We start from the raw sequence: 21,132 nt of genomic DNA on the forward strand, positions 1-21,132 counted from the left end.
TCATCATACTTATTGTTACTTTATTATACATACTGTGTAATGTTTTATTATTGCATTACAATGCAAATACATTTTCAGGTGAATTGTAGAAGGGGATATAAATTATCTTCATATTACAAAGACTATGTAGTTCGTGGTATTCAATATGGTAGTGAATGGAACTAGAAAATACATTGGGTTAATATTCGGTATAAATTTCAAGGTCTTTTAATATATGTGCTCCCTACTGGAGTCAGTTACCTAATAGATATTTGAATATTTCATGATGACAATTTATTAAAAAAAATTAAGTCTCTGTGTTTCATTAAAGATTTTTATTATAAATGTATTGTTCTTAATTTTTTTTATTTTTATGGATGGTATATGTAAAGAAATATTAATAATAAATTCAATATTTTGAAATTAATATGGTATTTTTTCGGCGATATAAAATTAGTTAATAATTTGCCTTTAATGCTATTAAAATAAATTATTTTATTTTATGTACATTGTTTAATATCTGTTCAAAATTGAATGAATCACTCTAAAAAAAAAATACAAAGTACAAAAAATTTATTTTAGTGCTACCTACAATTTTCTATTCTGAGAAATTCTGCAATAATTAAATTAAATGTTAAAGTTATACAAAACATAAATAGCTAGTTCAGGTATTTACAAAAAAATTATTTAAAGTCGTTAATCTCTCGGGGTTTCGATATTTTGTATTATTATCTTGTACAATGTTATAATGTGTACAACGGCAACCCTTTTATAATGTAACTATAAGAGAAAAATGTTATTTAAATTTGAATTTCAATAAAGTATCTTTAAAAAAAAAACTAATTTAAATATTACTTTTGTTTGTTGATATTTCTATTGTATGTTGATTATAAATAAATTATAACTTTCAAGTATTTATAATCAATGGTAATACGAGTATTAATTAAATTGTAGCATAAAATCATAAATATGACATACTTTTATGTAATTTATTTAATGAAATCGATAATTTCCTTGACATTTTCAGATACATGGGTTTTTTAAAATTATAATCAAATGTTAATTCTTATTTAACATGCGGTTTTCAAATAATATGTTGATTGAATATTACTTATTTTATAATAATTTCCAAATATTTCAATTAAGTGAGTTAAATTATTTACCCAGTAATATGTTAGTAAAAAAACCTACATTAAAAAATTTTAAATGTTGAGTTCTATAGCATGCGAGGCTGGTCAAGTTAATGATATTTTTTTAACTCAGTTAAGTTAATTGAATTAATGTTCAATTAAGTTAATGCACATGAAAATTACATCAATTAAGTTAAAAAATATCGTTAACTTAACTTCAATTAATAATTTAAGTTTATTACAAAAAAAAAAAGAAAGTATTTACATTAAGCGCTGATATTAGTTATGTATATATTAATAATTTACGACTAATCTTATTTAACATTAACGATAATGAAAATGCAGAAAAATCTTATTAGACTCTAATAAGAATAGAAAAGTATACATTTCTTTATTGGGACATGCAAATGTCAAATGTATGGTAATTTATGTATGATTTGTTTTTATTAATTTTTCATACAAATCTCATATGATATATATAATTTTAAAAAAGTTTTATTTTTAATGTTCAATAACAGTATGAGAATTAAAAATAATTACTATAGCTGAAAATGTAACTATAAAATTATACGGGCAATAAATATATACTCGTATGGTAGATACAAAATATTAAAATCTATGTATAATATTATTTAATTTTATTAAAATCTAAACAAATAAAACAATACAATGGATTGATTAGTCATAATATCTATTGAATATCAATAAAATAGTTATCTCAAAATGTTGATCAGCTATTGAATTTCTTCTCTTATTCAATAATATTTAATAACATCAATCTTATTTAATAATATCATAGATTATGGAATAATTCTAATAATTATAGAATACATTTATTATCAGTATTATTTGATCATTGATAATATATACATATTTTTATAATAAAGGTTTATGGCCACTTTTCATGACAATGGTAATGTAATTACCAATTACTAATTCATGGGTGGCATGGTTATTTTTACTCAATAGTCTTAAGACGGTCGAATAATTTTCCCGAGATCAGCAGGACCTCCATGATAAATATTATGGTCTCATCAAAAATTTTCGAAGTTTTTATTTTTATATTTTTCTAAATTCCATTAACTTATCAAATGTATCATTTTACAAAAATACTTTTCTGGTCTTGAAAATCAAAATTAACTTAATTTAAATAAATGAAAAAAATAATACGTTAATTTCAAGTTAATCTGTAAGCAAATGAGTTAAGTTAATAATTTAATTTATCTGTAATGATATAAGTTAAGTTGATAAGTTGAATGAACTTAACTTCTAACTTAATTTTTATCTTATTAACTCATTAATGCCCAGACTTGATAATATGTAATTATTTCATACACATAAATCATAATACTAACTATTATATGTAAACTTATAATACGATAATATTATATTTGTGTTTCTAATAGTATTGTAATTGTAGTATACAAGTATATTTTTAAATTTTAAAATATATATAACTTAATGTTTTAAACAAAACCACATACATATATTTATGATCATGTATATTAATAAATATATTTACTGTACCATTGATAATAAATATTAATCATATTTCATATCAATGATTATACATATGAATTTTATTTATAATCCTCAGATAAAGTAGTTTTGTATTCTAAGACTTTAAATTATAATTAAAATTATTTATATCTTATTACAACCAGAAAACAATATTTTTGACGGTATAATGTACTGTTATTAATAAATTTATAAAATCAACCTTAAAAATGTTAGACCTAATTTGTATGACATTTATTGGTAAATTTAAAGAATTTTAACGAAAATATAAAATTTAAAAATTACATGAACCATTAATTTTTAATTATTTTAAGATACCGTTTTTCGAATTTGATGATTCATCATTGCATTCAAATGAATACAAGTAGCTCAATTAACGTCAGTCTTAAATAAGTGTATAAACATAGTTTGCTTCCTAACTTCCTTTACTTGCCAATTATCCGCCTTCGGAGTAAAATTTAAAAAAAATTTCATATTCTATATGTTTGTTTGAAGTTTGGTGTAGTTGTTTCTGACAATTCTAATTTAAATTGGCGTTATGTATAGGCAACATATTTCACTTATCAGAGATTTAGCACTGTTCTTTAAAATTAACCGTATTCTGAACATCCCAGTTTTTCATAATTTTTTATCATTTTTAGATATTATTTAAATTGGTCAATGTTGTGATGTTACATAAAGACATTGTTTTGTATCTTTTCTTATACCTACAATATTGCTTTAGAATTCTATCTATAATATTTTCTGCATTTTTGCATTTATTTCAAGACATTTTTGTTTTCTCTTTTGTAAATCGGGCATTTTGGTTTGATTTTGTAGCATTTCCAAATCTCCGAAAAAACAATGATTCTAGTGAAACTGATCAACAACGGATGTTCATCACCTCCCGAATGGGCTGCTATTGAAGTTCAAGGTGAACTCGAATCACGTCACCATAGTCAACTCGAATGCCAATACATTGGTGACCTTTTTGCAACAATCAAGGACAACGCGCCCATACTTATTATTGGCCATCACATTCTCTATGGGAAAATGCTAACATTCGAGAAACCATTAGCTGTAATGAGAAAAAAAGGAGAGACTGAAGAGTACATAGTTGAAGCTATAGTTACTAAAAAATTATTGTTTAAAGATAGACCTAAACCCATTATTGCTAATGCTAAAAAGAGTTAATATTTGTATTATTAAACTTATGATTCTTTCAAACATAAATAAAATGTATACTTCATTGTATTTCAAAAACTAATAAATCAAATATCATTTTTAAAATTAATATTTAAGTTAATGATCTATTCATTATGTAGAATAATACTAGGTGTATATTTTTAATAAAATGTCAATTGTTAAAATGGTATCTAAAGATGTTTTTATATTTTTTTTTGTTGACTTGGTGGTTGCTTTGTGAGTACAATTTGCGCCTTGAATTTTCTAGTTATGCAACTCAACACGCATTCACGATGCTTGCGTTATAAATATTTAGGGCCAACTGAGTGTACCGTATATTGACCGTAGTCTTCTATTTATTTTTTAATATCTAATTCAAATCCGTTCATGTTTTGTTTTAGTAGATACTAGTTGGTGTATACATTTTAAACCTTTCTTTTTACATTTAATATAGAACAGAAAGAATAATTAAAATCACATTTAAGATCATAGGTTATATCAATGTTTCTCAATCGTGAGAGGCGGAAAAAGGGTATCTAACCCCTAGATGAGTGGTCGTATGTATCGATCTGAAATAATATAAGGCTAATGTAAAAAACACATATTTTATTTTAATTAAAAATTAAATATAAATACATAACCATAATGATAAAAGTGAAAAAATTTTTAGTATAATTACGCTATTAACTATAATAAAGTTAAAAGTATAAATTAATGTAATTAATCGTGATTGTTCAATATTCAAAATTTGTTTATTCGGGGTTTGAAATTGGTAACACGAATAAATAAAGTATTTCTTGATGATAAACAATTTTTGTATTTAGTTTTTAATGCCACTATGAGAAATCTTTTTCGCATACCTATTTAAGAAGTGACGAATGGTACCAATATTTACTCATATACTAGTTGTTTGTTTATGGGTTAATGATATAATATATTTTCTGACTTGTAAATCAGATGAAAACTTAAATTACTTTTTATTATAAAAGAAATTAATTGATTTTTATTTTTTGAGGATCGCGACATTAAAAATGTTGAAAAACACTAGATTATATGATTATTATATACATATATTATGTTTTTTAATAATAGTCCAGATTTTTATTGTTAAAATTAGCTAAACTGTTATTTTTATACGTATGTAAAAAAAATCGTTATTTCTCACAGCTTATCATTAAAGTCGAGATAAAATCATTGCAATATTGTATTATTTTGTATAACTATTGTTATTTAAAACTGTTGCATAATAATGTTTATAGTGTGTTATTGAAGTAAACAGAAACTCACGGTTATATTTGTAATAGAAACCTAGGTTTCCTAATTAATAAATATGTGCTTATGTTACATTTTTAGGTGATCGCTTCTCATGTATTGGCAAATAGGACTAGAAAAATCTATTTTATTTAAAGACTTAAGTTATAATAAAATTGCTTATATTTTTTGTCTTGTTATTCATTAGTCTTTTAACTTACCACATCAAAATATTTCATTTTATTTTTAGTTTAACTATAAAAAAAAAGAAAAAATTCACCAAAAAATATTAAGTAATGATTTCTCAAAGAAAATGGGGTCGACGAATTTGAGCCAAGGTCTCCTATGTATGAGTATTTTTTTAACCAATGGTGGTGAGACTGTTAAGAATCTGTATGACCAAGAGTTTATATTTCCAAGGACAAAGGACGTGATGATAATTAAGTCCCTCGATTATCTTAGATTTTAATCATGAAATTATTTATTTATTTTATTTAATAAATATTCAATATTAATTTATTTTCTTATCATCATAATTATGGCGTGTAATAAAAACATTTTTTGAAGTTAAATTAGACTAGATTTTTACTTTTAATGTGTAAATATTTTATATTAGTCCGATTTTAATTCTATTATTATATTCAGGAACTGGAACCTATAGGTTTTTTCGGTTCCGGTTTCGATTTTGGTTGTTCAATTAATTTTTTAAGGGTTCTGGTTTCAGTTTTTTAAAAGAGTATAGGTTCTTGAACCGATTAATTTCGGTTAATTCTGATTATTAGGGATTTATTAAAAAAATAATATGAAATTATTTATTTATTCTTGTTTAAATTGTAATTGTTTCATTTCATGAAAATAGAAGGTATTATAAATAGTTAAAAAAATTATTATAAATATATTAAATATATATGTATATTATATCCTCCTATTATATTTCTTTGAGTTAGGTTATTTTATTCTAACTTATAGTAAGAATTTGTAAAATATTTTGTAATATTGTGAATTATTATCATTTAATGAAATAACTATCTTTAATTTAAAATTTAATTTTAATTAGGAATCAAAATTAATACTGGCCACTGTTTCAAGTTAAAAAATTTCTATAATCATTAATTATATTTAACACTTAATAGACAAGATAGATAATATACTCATTGTAAATTTTAATATATTAATAAACATACAAAAATAATAATAGTAATAATAATAGGTAATATTACAAATTTACTTATTACATGCTTAACACTATTACAGTTTACATCTCAAAATAATAAAAACATAAAAATAATTGGCTTTTATTTTTTTGAACCAACAAATGGGCAAACAAAATAGTCATTACCATAGTTTTACTAGTCTAAATAATTGACCTAAATTAACCTTTTTATAATTAAGGTTACGGTTATGGTTTTTCATTTTTGGAAATAAAGGTTCCGGTTTCACTTATGGTTCCTAAATTTTAAAGGTTAACCGGCTTCAGTACTAGTTCTTTTCGGTTACAGTTCTGGTCCCTGATTATATTACAGTGAAATATTATTTCTGTTAAGTATTCTTGCGTATTTTGAAATTAAAATAATTATCGATTTGTTCTATGAATAATATACAATATATAGGGTTTATACATTTATACAAAGTATCAACCTTATTTATTTCAGTCCTTAAAGTTTTTCTATACAGTATTTTTTTGAAATATCATTATTTTAAGAAAATTTAAACTAACCACTTATAGATTGATTTTTCTAAAACAGATCAAAGTAATTTTAAAATAATTTTCTGTGTTCGTATAGTTAAGAACTTTATAAATTTAAGGAACATTTATTGGTAATTTTTGTTATGAATATAACCAACCTATTGATTTGTTATAAAACAAATATATTTTTTGTAAATATTAACTAGAACATTTTCGTAAAATAGTTGTTTTTTTTTTGAGTCATAGTAATTTATTTATAAGATTTGATAATTGTTTATATTATTGTTTATTTTGTTTTAATCATTTTGCATGCTAAATTTAAAAATGTAAATATTTATCTATTATTCTGATAATGGCGAACTAAAGTCAAAAAGGTATATCGTGTTATAGTTAAAAAACCGCATTTGTATTGCCCTTGAATATGTTACAAACTTGAAATTAATTTGTATACTGACAATTGACTGAAACAGAGCCATCTCAACTTGATGATAATTTGTCAAAATGCAAGTTTCCTGCTATTGTAGGTAGAGAAGTAGAACACATTTTGTCATTCATTGTTAAAAAAAAAAAAACAATGAAATTATCATAATTATGTAGACTATAGGTAGTATTAAATTATCAAAGGGCAAAAGTGAAACAATTTGCTGCCTTGAAAGAGCCTTGGTCTCTTTAGATTTTTTTTTTCTTTTTATTAGCCCAATTTTTACTATTTTACGAATATTTAAAGTTAACATAAAAATATAATGATTTCTTTTAAATAATTTTCGGTTTATACTTAAAAAAAAATCACTTAAAAACTTATTGAAATAATCCAACCAAACATTTTAGATTAAATAATATTGTTTTATATTATATCTCACACACCAAAGTGCAAATATTTATTTGGAACCATATTTTACATTCATGACAGTTTATCTATACATTCAAGATACAATTGTATGTATGAGTATTTTATCTACTTTTGAAACATAAACTATGTAAAAGATAATTAAAAACTGGTATAATTTCTGAAGATTACTGTCTTTTAAAATACAAATATTATATAATAAAATAATAAAAAAATTAATTAAAATTAAATATTAATAAATGGTTAATACTTATAAATTAATATACAGTGTGATTCCTTTTAAAGGTAACACTAAATAATTCTGTCCATTAACATTGAATTTATGTGAGATATAGTACATTAAAACAGTTAGAGATTATTGAAATACACCTTTTTTTACAATTTTTAAATATTTAACATTTTTATTTAGCGCATATGGAGTATAACTTACATTTATTTTAATTGCTACTTCTACTTTCAATAAATGATTTGGATAGACCGACATTGTTTAAGTCCATTTAGACTTTTTGACCGTAGCTCTAAAACTAAAATTGACTAAATGACAACGAGTTAAAATTTCGACTAAAATGATTGAATTTTTCAACAATCATCCTAGAATTTTAAGAATTACCATGCAATTTCCCGTATTTTTTTTTTTTTTTGTATTAGTTGGTTTTCAGACATCTTTAAATTATTAAAATTTAATTTTGAGGAATACATTAACTTCAATTACGCCTTTGCCGTAAATGTTAGTTAATTTACTTATATACGTGGTCATTGTTTTTTCCTATCACGTGATATTTGCAAAATGTTAAATAGTAGGTACTATAAATTGTAAAGTGTTATAGTGTGCAAATGACACTGAACTCAAATCTACTTTCCGGTATAATGTACCATACATCTTGTTTCCTCTTTTATAATATTTTATTGGTACTAAATCTTTTGGTAGGTGTCAGTATACTATATTTAATTAATTTAAATAAAATTTCAACGACGACCATACATTTCATAATTAGATACCCAAATCATATTACTCCAGACACCATTTTCTGTCAAACGGACCGAAACGGTTTTGAGCACGATCAATATTATACATTTAGACCGGAGGGACCAAGTTCCATTAATTATGGTACATTCACCACTATTGTTATATGTATTGCCCAGAGTGTATAGAATGTAAATAGGTACATATATATTTATATAGTTTATAGTGCATATACTAATTTTCAGTACATTTTGAGCGCGCACTAACGTGTGTGTGAAATATCAATTTCGCATGTGTATATTATACTACATTAGATTTTGTAAACTAATAATATACTCGTAAGTCGCATTTTATATACTAGCGGTGACAAATAATGTATGCGTGTACCTATATGTTGTGTGTGTTAATATTAATAATTAGAAATATTAAGGGATCACATTTTCTTTCTGTTTGATTATTCCTTGTGTATAAAATGAGTAAAATTTGATCGTGTTCGATTTCAAAGTCAATTGAACTTATTTGTGACACGAACAACTACGAATGATAATTACGTACAGACATTGTAACGTTGTATATCAAAGTAATATCAAACGACTTAAAGAACCCAAGAGAAAATCTAGTTTTGTTTTTACCAAAACATTTACCTTTTTTTAAATTATAAGTTTTCCCATGATTTTCTTTTTTTTTTTTTTAACGGGTCTTAAAACCAACGTTTTGTATGTACGAGAGTATTTATGTAATCAACCGCCAGCATGTTATACTTCTGTATAAACAATTGCAGCGCCGTCGATATTTTATCATCTTAGCAAAGAAGTTATTCTGTCGACGTCGCCCAAAGAAATACGTATCCATTCGTACAGGCACGGACACAAAATAACTGTTTGAATCACTTTGTGCGGGCTAAGGAACCGTAGTATCATAAAGAGAATCCAATTGTTGTACCCAGCCTTTTTCACAAAGGCATTCCTCGGACAATTGTCGAATACCTCTCGGTCTCGTACACATCGTAGTGATGCGGACGAATAGTGTTTGTTTTGATAAATATAGCGTCATTGCAATACGCGTTGGCGGCGGCGGTTATGTCTGACGAAAACCGCACGCATTCTCGTTATTATCAGGTCAACGTTATCTTGAACGTGTGGTGGTGGCTCGTCGAGAACATAATAAGAACACTCACGATATCGTAACGTAATCGTATATATTACTAGAAAAATAAAAATATTCTACGCTCTTACGTATTACTAAGGCACTATAATTATTTATATAATATTAGGGTATGCTAAGCCACCATTTTGCGACTCAACATTGATAAAATAAACGCGGATAAATTCTTAATTCCATAATTTAAATATTATTTATTTCACATTATTTTTATATTTTACTTTGGTCGTTGTCTTGTGTTTGGTGATTTGGTCTATGTACGTGTTTATTTTATTTATAGCTTGTATTTGACTCTTTCAAATAAGATAAAACATTATTATTATTATTCACTTACATTATTTATTTTATAATTGAGCTCCAAATTTAGTTATTATGGGAGGTTGTACTGCTCCAAACTGTAGTAATTCTCGGAAAAACAAAATTAAATTGTTCCGTTTTCCACGAGAAAAAACCAGAAAGAACAAATGGATTCAGAATTGTGGGCGAGATAAGTGGACACCAACAACTCATTCAGAGCTATGTGAAGTAATAATGTCTAAAATATAAATATAGTGTGTTTATAATACATGATGTATCTTCTAATTCTCATAAATATTAAAATTTAATATTATAATCAAATAGTAGTTAATATTATATTATTTTATGTTAGCTTGGCATTAAAAAATTATATTTTGAAATTTATTTTTGATATAATTAGTTTATTGTATTTAGTTATGTATCTAATAACAATTTATAGTAATTATGTTAATATATTCTTGAATTTAGTTCCACTTTGAAAACTTTACTAAAAACTAATACGTTGTACGTAAAATATACACAAGACAACTATATACTGATAAATGATAAATGAGTCGCAAAGTGGTGGCGTAGCTTACCTATTATATATAGTGCCTTAGTACTACGAGCCGTCGAAATAAAATTGAAAAATGTTACCGATGGTATGAATTTACGGTCGTATACTAATGATTATATCGTGGCCCGTTGTTGGTCAGAAGACTCGCAAGGCGGGTTCACATGTATAATATTTCGTTTCGGGTACATGTGTTTCATTTATTTATGTGTGTTCGCGCGAAAGTGAACAGTTGAAGACCGTACAAGGGCTGCTGCGGCGCATATAACAGGAGTAACTAGTGACGCTGACAAAATGCGTTTCGTATTCAAATTCACCGACTTGACGGCGACGACATATCTGTGCGGAGCAGCATAACAGCTCCGTCTCCGCTGTACAGTACGCGCGCACGATAAAATATCAATAGCCCTGCCCGTCGTCTCCGGGGGTTGTCGACCTCCGCCACCGCCACCGCCTGCAGTAATACACGCACGCACACCCCTCGCGCGCGCGCTCCGACGGGTTTATGGCTCATGGCACGCAGCCTTCGTGCCTTATCGCTAGGGACCGCGCCTCGGCACCCTCGGAAAACTATACAGTATGCTGCATAGTTCGGTGGTGGTGTACTCCGCGCTTTACCGCCACCCCGTTGCGATATCAGACTGAGTGAATATAATGTGTGCTATATATGTATATATGTTTAGAAATAAAATTTAGGAACTTCATGTTGATGAGACATCATTGTCTAGATCGTTTCTTAACTTGTTTTCTGTTTTTCTGTTTGAAAAAAAAATATAAGTTTCAAAACTTTTCATCGCGTGGTCTGATTCTCCTTTTTTTTTCTCGCTTTCTATGATTAATTATTTAACCACGACCGCTAGGTAGTGGGAACAAATAATTCCGATAGAAAATCCAATTGCACTTTCTTATTATTATCACGAATTCTTTTTTTTTTTTGCAACTCGCCCGTCGATGATATACGTATAATATTATATAATAACGTATAAATATAGTCGCCAAATCTCTTGGTATCCGTTTTAACAATATTCCTACTTAGTCGGTTTAATGCGTCCAAAAAGGAGTGCGCGGACCAGAGAACTTTTACGCCTGCTTCGTCATCATCCGTAATTGAATTCCCAGCTCTCTCCCTCGACATTATGTGAATTCCCAACTCTGCCTTCCATGCTATAACACTAATACTGATTACAAAATGTTACTACTATACCTCCCTTATCGACCCGAGACCCTGCTATGACCCTCCCTCTCTCCGTGTGTATACTCTACAAAACCTAAAAACCCACTCCACTCTTCACTGTCGTTATTCGCTAATCTCTTCGTTGCATAATAATTCGGATGAATGAAATAAAAAAACAGCATGGTGGTAACGTTAAATTAGAACATAAAATAAACATTGTTGTTATGATCATGAACAATAACAAGTAGAATCATTAATTTTACTAAAATAAATTTTCTAGACTATACTGAATATTGTTTGATTATTGTGTATTACCATATTTTTTAATCCAACTAGTCGAATATATATTTGTGTTTAAAATAAACTACGGATTCAACCTGACTAACGATACGATTATATTATAGCTACAGAAAGAAAAGGTTTTATACATATACCTACTACCTACATATATATATATTATATTATATTGCTTTCAGGATATACAGTTTTGTATATACGTGACTATACCACTACACTCAACATCAGGATAGAGACCCCTTAGAAATCCGTATTAAACCGGTTTCTTTTTTTTTCCTCGCCAGTGTGGTTTTCCATCGAATAGCCTAACAAAAGGCGTTTAGGAATTTTAAATTATTTTTTTTTTTTACCGTAGTCGACAAAAAACGACCAGGAAGCTTATTGTCGAATTAATTTTTAATTTTTAAATTAAGGAACTGGTTTAACAATTAATACGTTTTAACAAAAATAAAAAAAAATACTGCTACCCTATAGGGGCTTATTATACTATTGTTTCATACCCTATTTATTTCATATGCTTATAATTTTTTTTTTTTTTGTTTCAGGTAAATATTTCAATTCCTTCTACTGTATACGTAACTGCCGTGTTTTCTTAGTAAGTGTTTGATTATTTATTTTTTATACGTAACGACAATCAAAAAAAAAAAAAAAAAAACTATTGTGACTCGGTGTAGCTCGATTGTATTTAATAGTATAGTTTGTCATAAAGAACTTTCCTGTTAACTTTAACAGTCATTATTTTAATTTATAATTTATAGACTCAGATCGGTACAATATCACTAAAAACATTGTTTTCTTGTTTTCTTTTCGGTTGAATTACGTTGAAATTTCCTCCTTTATCATTTGCAACGGCGCATACGTCGATCACGTAATGCGAGTTTGATAACGTATCAAAAACAATCGTTTACTGGGAATCGACCTGGGAAAAAATTACTTAATACTTATCGCTCTATGCGCGCGTAAATTTCTACTATTATGATATGGAATTAAAAAAAAATAAATTCAAATAATTCCTCTTAAACATTATTTACGAGTATTATATCCTACACGAATATATTTTATATTTGGAATTTTAATGGGATTATTTGACAACGTTAGTAATATAAACGTGCTCTTGAGGACTACAACATATGCAGTATTGGGAAAAAAGTGCGTTTATATTATGTTATATTAATTTATTATTTGACGGAGGTTATAGTAGTGGTTAAACGTGATTTTTTCATGTATGTATTTTCGTGTATGCGTGCGACGACATCGGTGTATATTCCGAGCGGCCGACGGAGAACTGGCAACGTCGCGTACAGGATCGACAGTCATGCGTTGCCTAGGCAGTCGGAATATTGATCCCGTCGGCCCCCGGCGCACGTTGTGCGCTACGTTGCAACGCCTCACGACAAAGAATCCGTCTTCAAAAAAAAAAATATATATATATATAGGTTTTAGTATATCCAACAAAACATCACTGTGATCACTGTGCGTGGGGGTGACTTCATATAAAAGAGGAACCCTTCAGACGACGACGAATTCTTGGTTCTTTTTCTCCTTCCCTCGTATCGAAGAATCTCAACATTTTTCGATATTATACAAATTTTTCCAAACGCCAAAACCCGTAGTCTTTTGCCCTAATCATATCGTAATTTCGCCATTTCACGGCGTGTGTAGTAGTAATGAACTGATTCAAACTTCTTTTGATTCGTATATGATAATACGAGACAAATATTAAGTTCTATATTCTACTTATGTATCGTTGTTTTGTAAAAAAAAACAAAGCATGTTTCCTTTGCAGTTTATATTAAATTATTTTGTATTGTATTGTTGATATATTTGTCGTTGGTATATTTGTTCATGTGCTCTAGAGGTTTCCGTGGTTTACATAACACTTTCCCTCAAATAATGTTTTTTTATGATTTAATTCATCTTTCTTCTTTAGTCTTTCGTAAAATTATTCTCTATTTAAGTTAAATGATGCCGTTTATATAATTATGCTACGCTTGTTAGAGCCTGTGTCTGTTTCTGATCTAAATTAATCTCCTCGTTCGTTCCTATATCAATTCAACTCGTCAGTCGGCAACAGTTAATGCTGAGCGGTCGTTTTGCTCCGAATTTTGGATTTATGTAAATCAAATGTATAACAAGAATTTAGTTTTAAAAAATAATAATCTTTTCATATTATATTTAACTACCGTATTATAGCGATAATGATACCGGTAAATTAACGGAGCAATGTGTATATGACGATTATATGAGTTTTATAACTCACGTTTTAAAAACATGATGGTCTTACACTTGGGACTATCATATTTGAATTAAAAACTAATCCTGAATAATTGTTTACGCATGCTTAAACCCCTAACTTATAATAATAACTATAACTCCTTAAACATTAAGCTTTTTTATGTATAAAACTACTCGAACCAATATGGACATATGGTCTTAAGTTGTGAGGTAATGCGTAAAAGTCGAACATAAATAATATCCAAACATTCCAAAATATTCCCCTCGGGAACTAACATGTCTCTCCTACGTATCGAATCATGTATTTCATACCTTTAACTTAAAAAATGAATGAGGAAGTCAAGTTCTTCTATAAAATATTTTACAAATGGCTAGATTCTCACAAAAATCATTTTAATCAAAATTTGGTCTTGTATCGATAGCTGATAAATCCATCTAAATGCTTGAAGCACAAGTGGTTTAAAAATTACATTTTTATAAATTAAAATGCTATCAATGGGTTACTCTTTTCTTCTAGTAAATGGTTTTTTTTTATTTTTATGTTGTTGCTTTTAGCTAATATTCTTACTATGTCATATTTACAGATTATATATATAATTTAATAAATAATAATAAAAAACGTATTATTGAAAATTGAACTATTGAAAATATGCAATATATATGCAAATATGTAAAAAAAAATAGATAAATCACAAATGAAAGTAAACGCTTAAATAAATATAGAATTTTATATTGCAATATTGTTAGTAAATAATTATTGGGTAATTTGCAACTCGTACTTTTTTTTTTGCTTATTAACTCTTAAAGCAATGATGACTAACTAAAAACTAAAAATGTACTCCGTTAAATTTAATAATATTTATATGTTTGGTGATACAAATACGTATGAAATATCTTTAATTTTGTTAGTTAAATTGAATCATAATGAAAAAAATCTTTGATACTCTAACGAAGTTTAATATATTTTAACATAATAAAAAAAAATGTAATAAAAATGTATTGATTATATATTTTTATAATATATTATAAATTATGGTGTAATTAGTATTAGTATGTGCTTTGTTCCGATTAATCTGCTATACTTGTTAGCTTGTTATACTATCAGTCTGTAAATAGAACAACAATTCGCTAACAAGACAAAAGGAAAAATACGTTTTAACTCGGTTAAGTATTTTGACAGAAAATAAGCATTAAGAGAAAATGGCGTTAGTATTTTAAAGGAAAATCCATGTGACGGTGGTTCATAACACGAAAATTAATTTACAATTCACGCCCATTATTATACCATACAAACGTTTATTTACAAATAATAGCAACCATTCCACGAACCCGAAATGGTCAGAAATGTCCTTTTAATCGATCGTTTTTATACAAATCGATAATATCGCAAGCAACGGCTTAAACAATAAATATACGTCAAATATATAATTGGTCGAAAATAATGTTAAATTCAAATATTTTGATTGTTTAAAATATAAGTTATTGTTATGAGACCTTGGAAATACTACTATACATTCTATTATAACATTTTAAATCAGATTATATACGATTACGCCTTGTTAGAAGTCATTCGCGTGGAAATCATTGAACTTTATTTTTTAATTTAGATAATATAATATTTAGTTTCCCGGTCAGGCTCTGCCACAACTTACCTGTAGATTCGATTGTGTTTAAAAATAATATAAATTATATTCATTGATTTAATTTAAAAATACTGTAAGACATAACATACAAGTGAATTGGTAAAAATTCAAAAATTTGGTCATAAAATAAAGACTTAACGATGTAAAATTAATTTGTTTTGATCGTATAATGAGGTCTACGAGCCGGAAGGCGATTTGTCTGCAATTTTTTTTTTGTAGATAAATTACGAGTATATCCTATCTGTTTTTACTTTTTTCACCTTCTCGCCTATCTCTAACGTACATAAATAATCGATTTTAATTGTTTTCTCGTTGCTAAAAATTAGCTTTCTTAACGACAAACATATACGAGATATGTTTGCTGAGAGAAAATCATATATGTTTTTCTTCCACTCATCGTTTCTTACATAAGAGACTTAAGTAACTTAACAGCTTAAGTATAAGATCTCTAGAATTGCGTATTTTTTTAAAAAAAAGAAAACACGTTGTGTACACAAAACAAATTCGTACGATCTAATATTTTAATACACACTTTATTTTAAATAATATACGAGTATATACATACATACGTATATGTATAATATAAATATTTATAAGTATATAAATGTGTATAGTGTTTGAACACCATTACACACTTCAATTGTGATTTACTGGGGTCTAAGGATTATGAATTATTACCTAGTGTTCTATGCCCCGGGAAAGAGATTTTATTTTTATTATTACAAATTATAACGGAGTAAAAATATAACCCCATTTTCGGGCCATATGTTTGTGGTTCAAACGGCGGGTTCTTCTTGCTCGCGCCGTGGCGTCGGCCGTCAAAACTCGGCTTTGCGGCAGAGTTGCGCAAGAAATAAAACGCCGCGAATCGTTCGTTTTTATTTTTCCATTTTTGGACGCCAACCAATGCCGTCGCAGTCCACGGGTTTTGGCATCGTTTCGCTTCCTCTCGCTGGATTGCTCGATCACTGCTCGCAATACGGGACCTCGAAGGAGGAGAACGTGGCAGCCGTTAAACGAAGGAAAATCGAAAACGACCGAGCCGCCGCTTGAGCGCACACGTACGTAATAAACGAGAAGACACCCAGCCTCTAACGGAAAATCGGTGCCAGTTGGCGTTTTCCTCGTGCGTGGCAGTCGCCAAACTAAAAGACCACGCGGGTTGGGCGGTCAGCGCACGGGACGAAGAATAACACTATTACCAAAGAGACGACCGGCCATGTATGGAATTCTTGGTTTGCCGTCGTAATTTGTCGTGGTCGTCGGACGCGTCGCGCGCAGTGTACTGTCTCCGCGATACGTAAAAGAAAAGCCCTCGCTCGACCGTATATCAAAAAACTTTTTCGAATCATCACCCTAGGGCTTCTCCCCCGTTATCCCCCTCCCATTGCGCCTATGGTAGAATGGTTTGTCGTCGTGAAAATTATTATTTTGAAAAAAATATACGTGCAAACAGTGTTTGTGTACACTCTAGGCCAGTGGTTCTCAGTCATGGTAACATTTATGCAGTGTAATGGTGACACGAAATCTTCAAGGGAAAAAGAAAAAAATAATTAATTTTAATAAATTCATATTATTATCACAACTGTCATGTGAATAGCATACCTTTAAGTTTGTGTCTTTATATTATTTAGATCCGATAAATACATGCAGTATTTTGATTTGTGAAATCCCTGCATTATCGATTTTCTTATTGATTTAACCGAGGTCGTTGGTCAGTTATTTTGCAGTCGCTAGATATGAAGTGTTATAACTCTTCAACTTAGGAGATAATATGGGACTCGGTCTTTCCACCATCAGCCCTCGACTCCGTCAACTTAGTAAAAACCACCTGGGACCAATTTCTCATCAGTTTTCATACGAATCATTATTATGTTTTCTCTTTTTTTTTTTTTTTTAATTTGCAAATTTAAACTGTTAACTGACAATATTTATTAATCCCTGCAACTCAAATAAATTGTAGGTGGTGTACTTATTATTTTTCTGTGTACTGTACCTATTTTTTTTTGTGTTATTTCAAGAATTATCCTAAATACCTGGTTAAGATTAATTATTATTTTGATGTAGGGTGACGCGGTGTTTTATTCTAATGGCTAAAGGTGACATGAACGAGAAACGATAATTGAGGAAGTGACGGAGACGTTAAAAATATACGCACGCACTGGATTGCCCATTGTTGCCGTTTATCTGCCTTGCAAATGGTTTATTAATCGATTCGTAGGATTCACATTTCGTAAAATTCTCTCTTCGAATTGAACCAGAAACGGCCATCTGCACGCGGTCCGATCGGTTCTAAAAATTACTAATAAGCCAACGTTGTTTTTGCCGTACACCGTTTATTTTTGATTTTGTACATATGCACAAAATGCACGTTATTATTATGATGTTATTCAAACGCCTGTCACGTGTATTTCCGTCGCGCGTACGTTAACACGTACGTAACCACTCGTATCTCTACTTTGTGCGCTGCAATCCATACAAGCGCGTAACAATAATAATAATCATAATATGTGTATATTATATTATGGGTCCCGTATTCGTGCGCTTTTAAAAAGGAAGTAGCCACTATAATAAATAACGATTGACAGCGACTCCGCGATGAAATCACTTAGAGACACAGAATTTGATATCACACACGTACACTCGCCAATGTCTTTAACTGTCTTAAACTTGAATTTAATAAATTGAATTTCTTAATCGTTTTTACGTATATAAGTAACACGTTTTGACAACAATGTTACGTAATCACAATAATAATGTTTTGCACGGTTTTATCGTATACAATAATATCATGCTATGCGTGCGCACGTATCATATCTCAGCCTTCGTTCTTGCCTGGCTACGCCATTGGATTTTTTTTTTCAAAAATTACGACGTTCATTTTATCAGCTCGAAGTAACACTATTATTAATACTGTTAGTTTTGACCATCAATCTTGATGCCAGTCGTAACCCTTGTGCCGGGTAGTTTTCTCTATTATTTCGTGTTTCAAAATTATAATAATATTGATATATTCCTTTAGAATGTCAAACGGGTTTCCCGAGGGCTTCGTTCAACATTGATTTGCATCCGGTTCTCGTGCAGTATCGAACCTATCGCGCGACAGTGTAAATAATATTTCACAGGTTTTAACTTTATACTTTTTAAGTAAATCGAGCCAAACCATGTGTATCACGTGTACTCGTAAAATGTAAATTATCATTCCACCGCATTTCTTAGATTAACAACTTGACGACAGCGCGATATCACGGTCGTTAATCGTACAATAAGTTTCCTTGCATCTGACATTGGTCGAAAACATACAAAGTTAAACGCCTGCCTGTCCACCGCCTCCCACCCTGCGCATATGGGACGAAGTCAGTATAGGTTTTTTGAATAATTTATTGCTACGTGATAAAATCGTACTGCCGGAAAATAAAGAAAAAAAAAAAAAAAAAAACGTCAACTCCGTTCGCTCGGCACTTACGGCGGCGGCGGCGGACGCATACCTATGCGTTGCAATCGTGTGCAGCAGCTGCTTCAATAACAATGCGTCCGGGACAGCGTATAAGGAAGAAAAGATAAAATTAAATGGATTGCAAGTCGCGCGGTGTTCCCTTCCAGTTACCTACACAAACACCCGTGTGCGTAACAACACGGGTAATCCGCCGATGGCGCGTGTACGACGCGATATTATTATTATTACTATTATTACGATTATAATTATTTTCGTGTTCGCGGTGCACATTTTGCTCGGTGCTGCGCGTGTGGACGGACCCATGTCGACCGCGCGCGTTAATCACGGGCACAACAATAACGCGGTAGCGAACGGCCATTCGGAGTGTAGAGCTGTGACGGTGACGGACGGAGAGGAAGGAAAAAAACAATTAAAAAAAATAAACCGAAATATTATTAAAAAAGAAATCCACCGGCCGCGGCGCGAAGCCCCCTCGCGGCTCGCGCGTTTGTTTCTCTCTCCCGCCGAGCGCTACGAACACTACCGCGCGACGGCGATTCAAGGGCACACGATGAAGCGGGGCGTTGTGCGCGCAGCTGTTGGCACACTCCTCGTGCAAGCGATCCCACCGCTTCATTGTATAGCTCGGTACACGATTTACACGACGCGAGACAATCGATGGCGATACCGCGGCAAGACAATCGTCGGCGATGTTTCGGCCGCGTTCAGCGCTGCTCTGCGGCGGCGGCCCCGTGTTCCATCGTCGTGTCGCGCTTACAGTGGCGCGGAAGGGCGGCCCTCTTGTGAACCGACCCGATAGAGCGGGGTCGGCCGGAGGGAGGGGAGAGGGAAGAAAAAATCGATAGTGCGCGACTACGCCGCCGGGCGCGTGTGCGTGCGGGCCCTCGACGGGCGCTCGCCGCGATTCCGGAGGCCGGCCAGTTCGTGTTGAGCGCGCGGTTTGTCATGCCAGCAGTGGTTTTACCGACCCGCCACTGTATAGCAGCAACGAATACGACGACGACGACGAAGAAGAAATCGCCTTCCACCGCCGCCGTTACTATCGCTGCTGCTGCCGCAGCCGCCGCCGCCGCCGCCACCGCCGCTAGTAATAACGCTTCTGTAACGACGACGTTCTACTGGTTGCCTGTAGTGGATAGCCTCCCGACGTGTTGTTTTTGCTGTTACTGCGGCGGTCGACTGTTGATCGTTACCGGCAATCATCGCATCAACACCTCCAACAGCTTCTTCGGTAGTGTCGGTCGTTTCGTCGACGCGTGTTCGTCCCCGTCGCGTGATTTCGGTCGGCCGTTCTGCCGGTGCAACGGTGCCGCCGCCGTCGCCGCAGTCGCAGCCGCCGCCGTCGTGCTACTAGTGCCGTATGTGCTTGGGCCGCCGTGTTTCCGACCGATCGTTTTGCCGCCCGCGTACGTCTCAGCCGCCAATCACCTTCACCACCACCATCACTACCACCGTCGGATACACCACCAGCACCGTTTCTACAACACCATGGAGACTAGGTAAATACCCGGTTATCCGTATCTTTACGTCTCCACCGTCGCCGCCAACAACAATAATATCAACACGGCCGCTCCGGCTTAAGACTCACGTAGTCGTCGCCTCACGGATCGCGTTATAATATATTATCTTCGTGTGTAGGGCACTGTGTGCGCGCTCGCACGGTTAGTCGAACAATCATATTTACTGTCTGGCGATTGTGATTTTATTAGTTGTTATTACGCATTGTTGGCCGTGGTCTTATTCAATATTATTCCGTAATCGTTTTCTCCTTATCA

At 31.1% G+C, this 21,132-nt stretch overlaps 2 protein-coding genes across 9 annotated transcripts in view; both read left to right on the top strand.

Moving 5' to 3' along the window:
- Positions 1 to 3,981, top strand: part of LOC112684258 (chromosome transmission fidelity protein 8 homolog) — a 34,135-nt gene extending 30,154 nt beyond the window's left edge. For all 6 annotated transcript variants that reach the window (XM_025555682.1, XM_025555683.1, XM_025555681.1 and 3 more), the window contains one exon: positions 3,447 to 3,981. In XM_025555682.1, the coding sequence (XP_025411467.1) occupies positions 3,447 to 3,800 (354 nt within the window). In that variant the 3' untranslated portion in view covers positions 3,801 to 3,981. The remainder of the gene's footprint in view (positions 1 to 3,446) is intronic.
- The window catches only part of LOC112684257 (protein gustavus), a 47,468-nt gene that overhangs the window by 4,753 nt on the left and 21,583 nt on the right, over positions 1 to 21,132 (top strand). For 2 of the 3 annotated variants that reach the window (XM_025555676.1, XM_025555677.1), the window contains exon 1: positions 20,303 to 20,856. The exons of the other annotated variant lie outside the window; for it this stretch is intronic. In XM_025555676.1, coding sequence (XP_025411461.1) covers positions 20,303 to 20,856 — 554 coding nt within the window. Of the gene's footprint in view, positions 1 to 20,302; positions 20,857 to 21,132 lie in introns of those variants that run through there. 3 annotated transcript variants of the gene reach the window in all.

The sequence above is a fragment of the Sipha flava genome, unplaced genomic scaffold (genome assembly GCF_003268045.1).
Source record: "Sipha flava isolate LNK unplaced genomic scaffold, YSA_version1 247_pilon_pilon, whole genome shotgun sequence".
Classification (NCBI taxonomy): domain Eukaryota; kingdom Metazoa; phylum Arthropoda; class Insecta; order Hemiptera; family Aphididae; genus Sipha; species Sipha flava.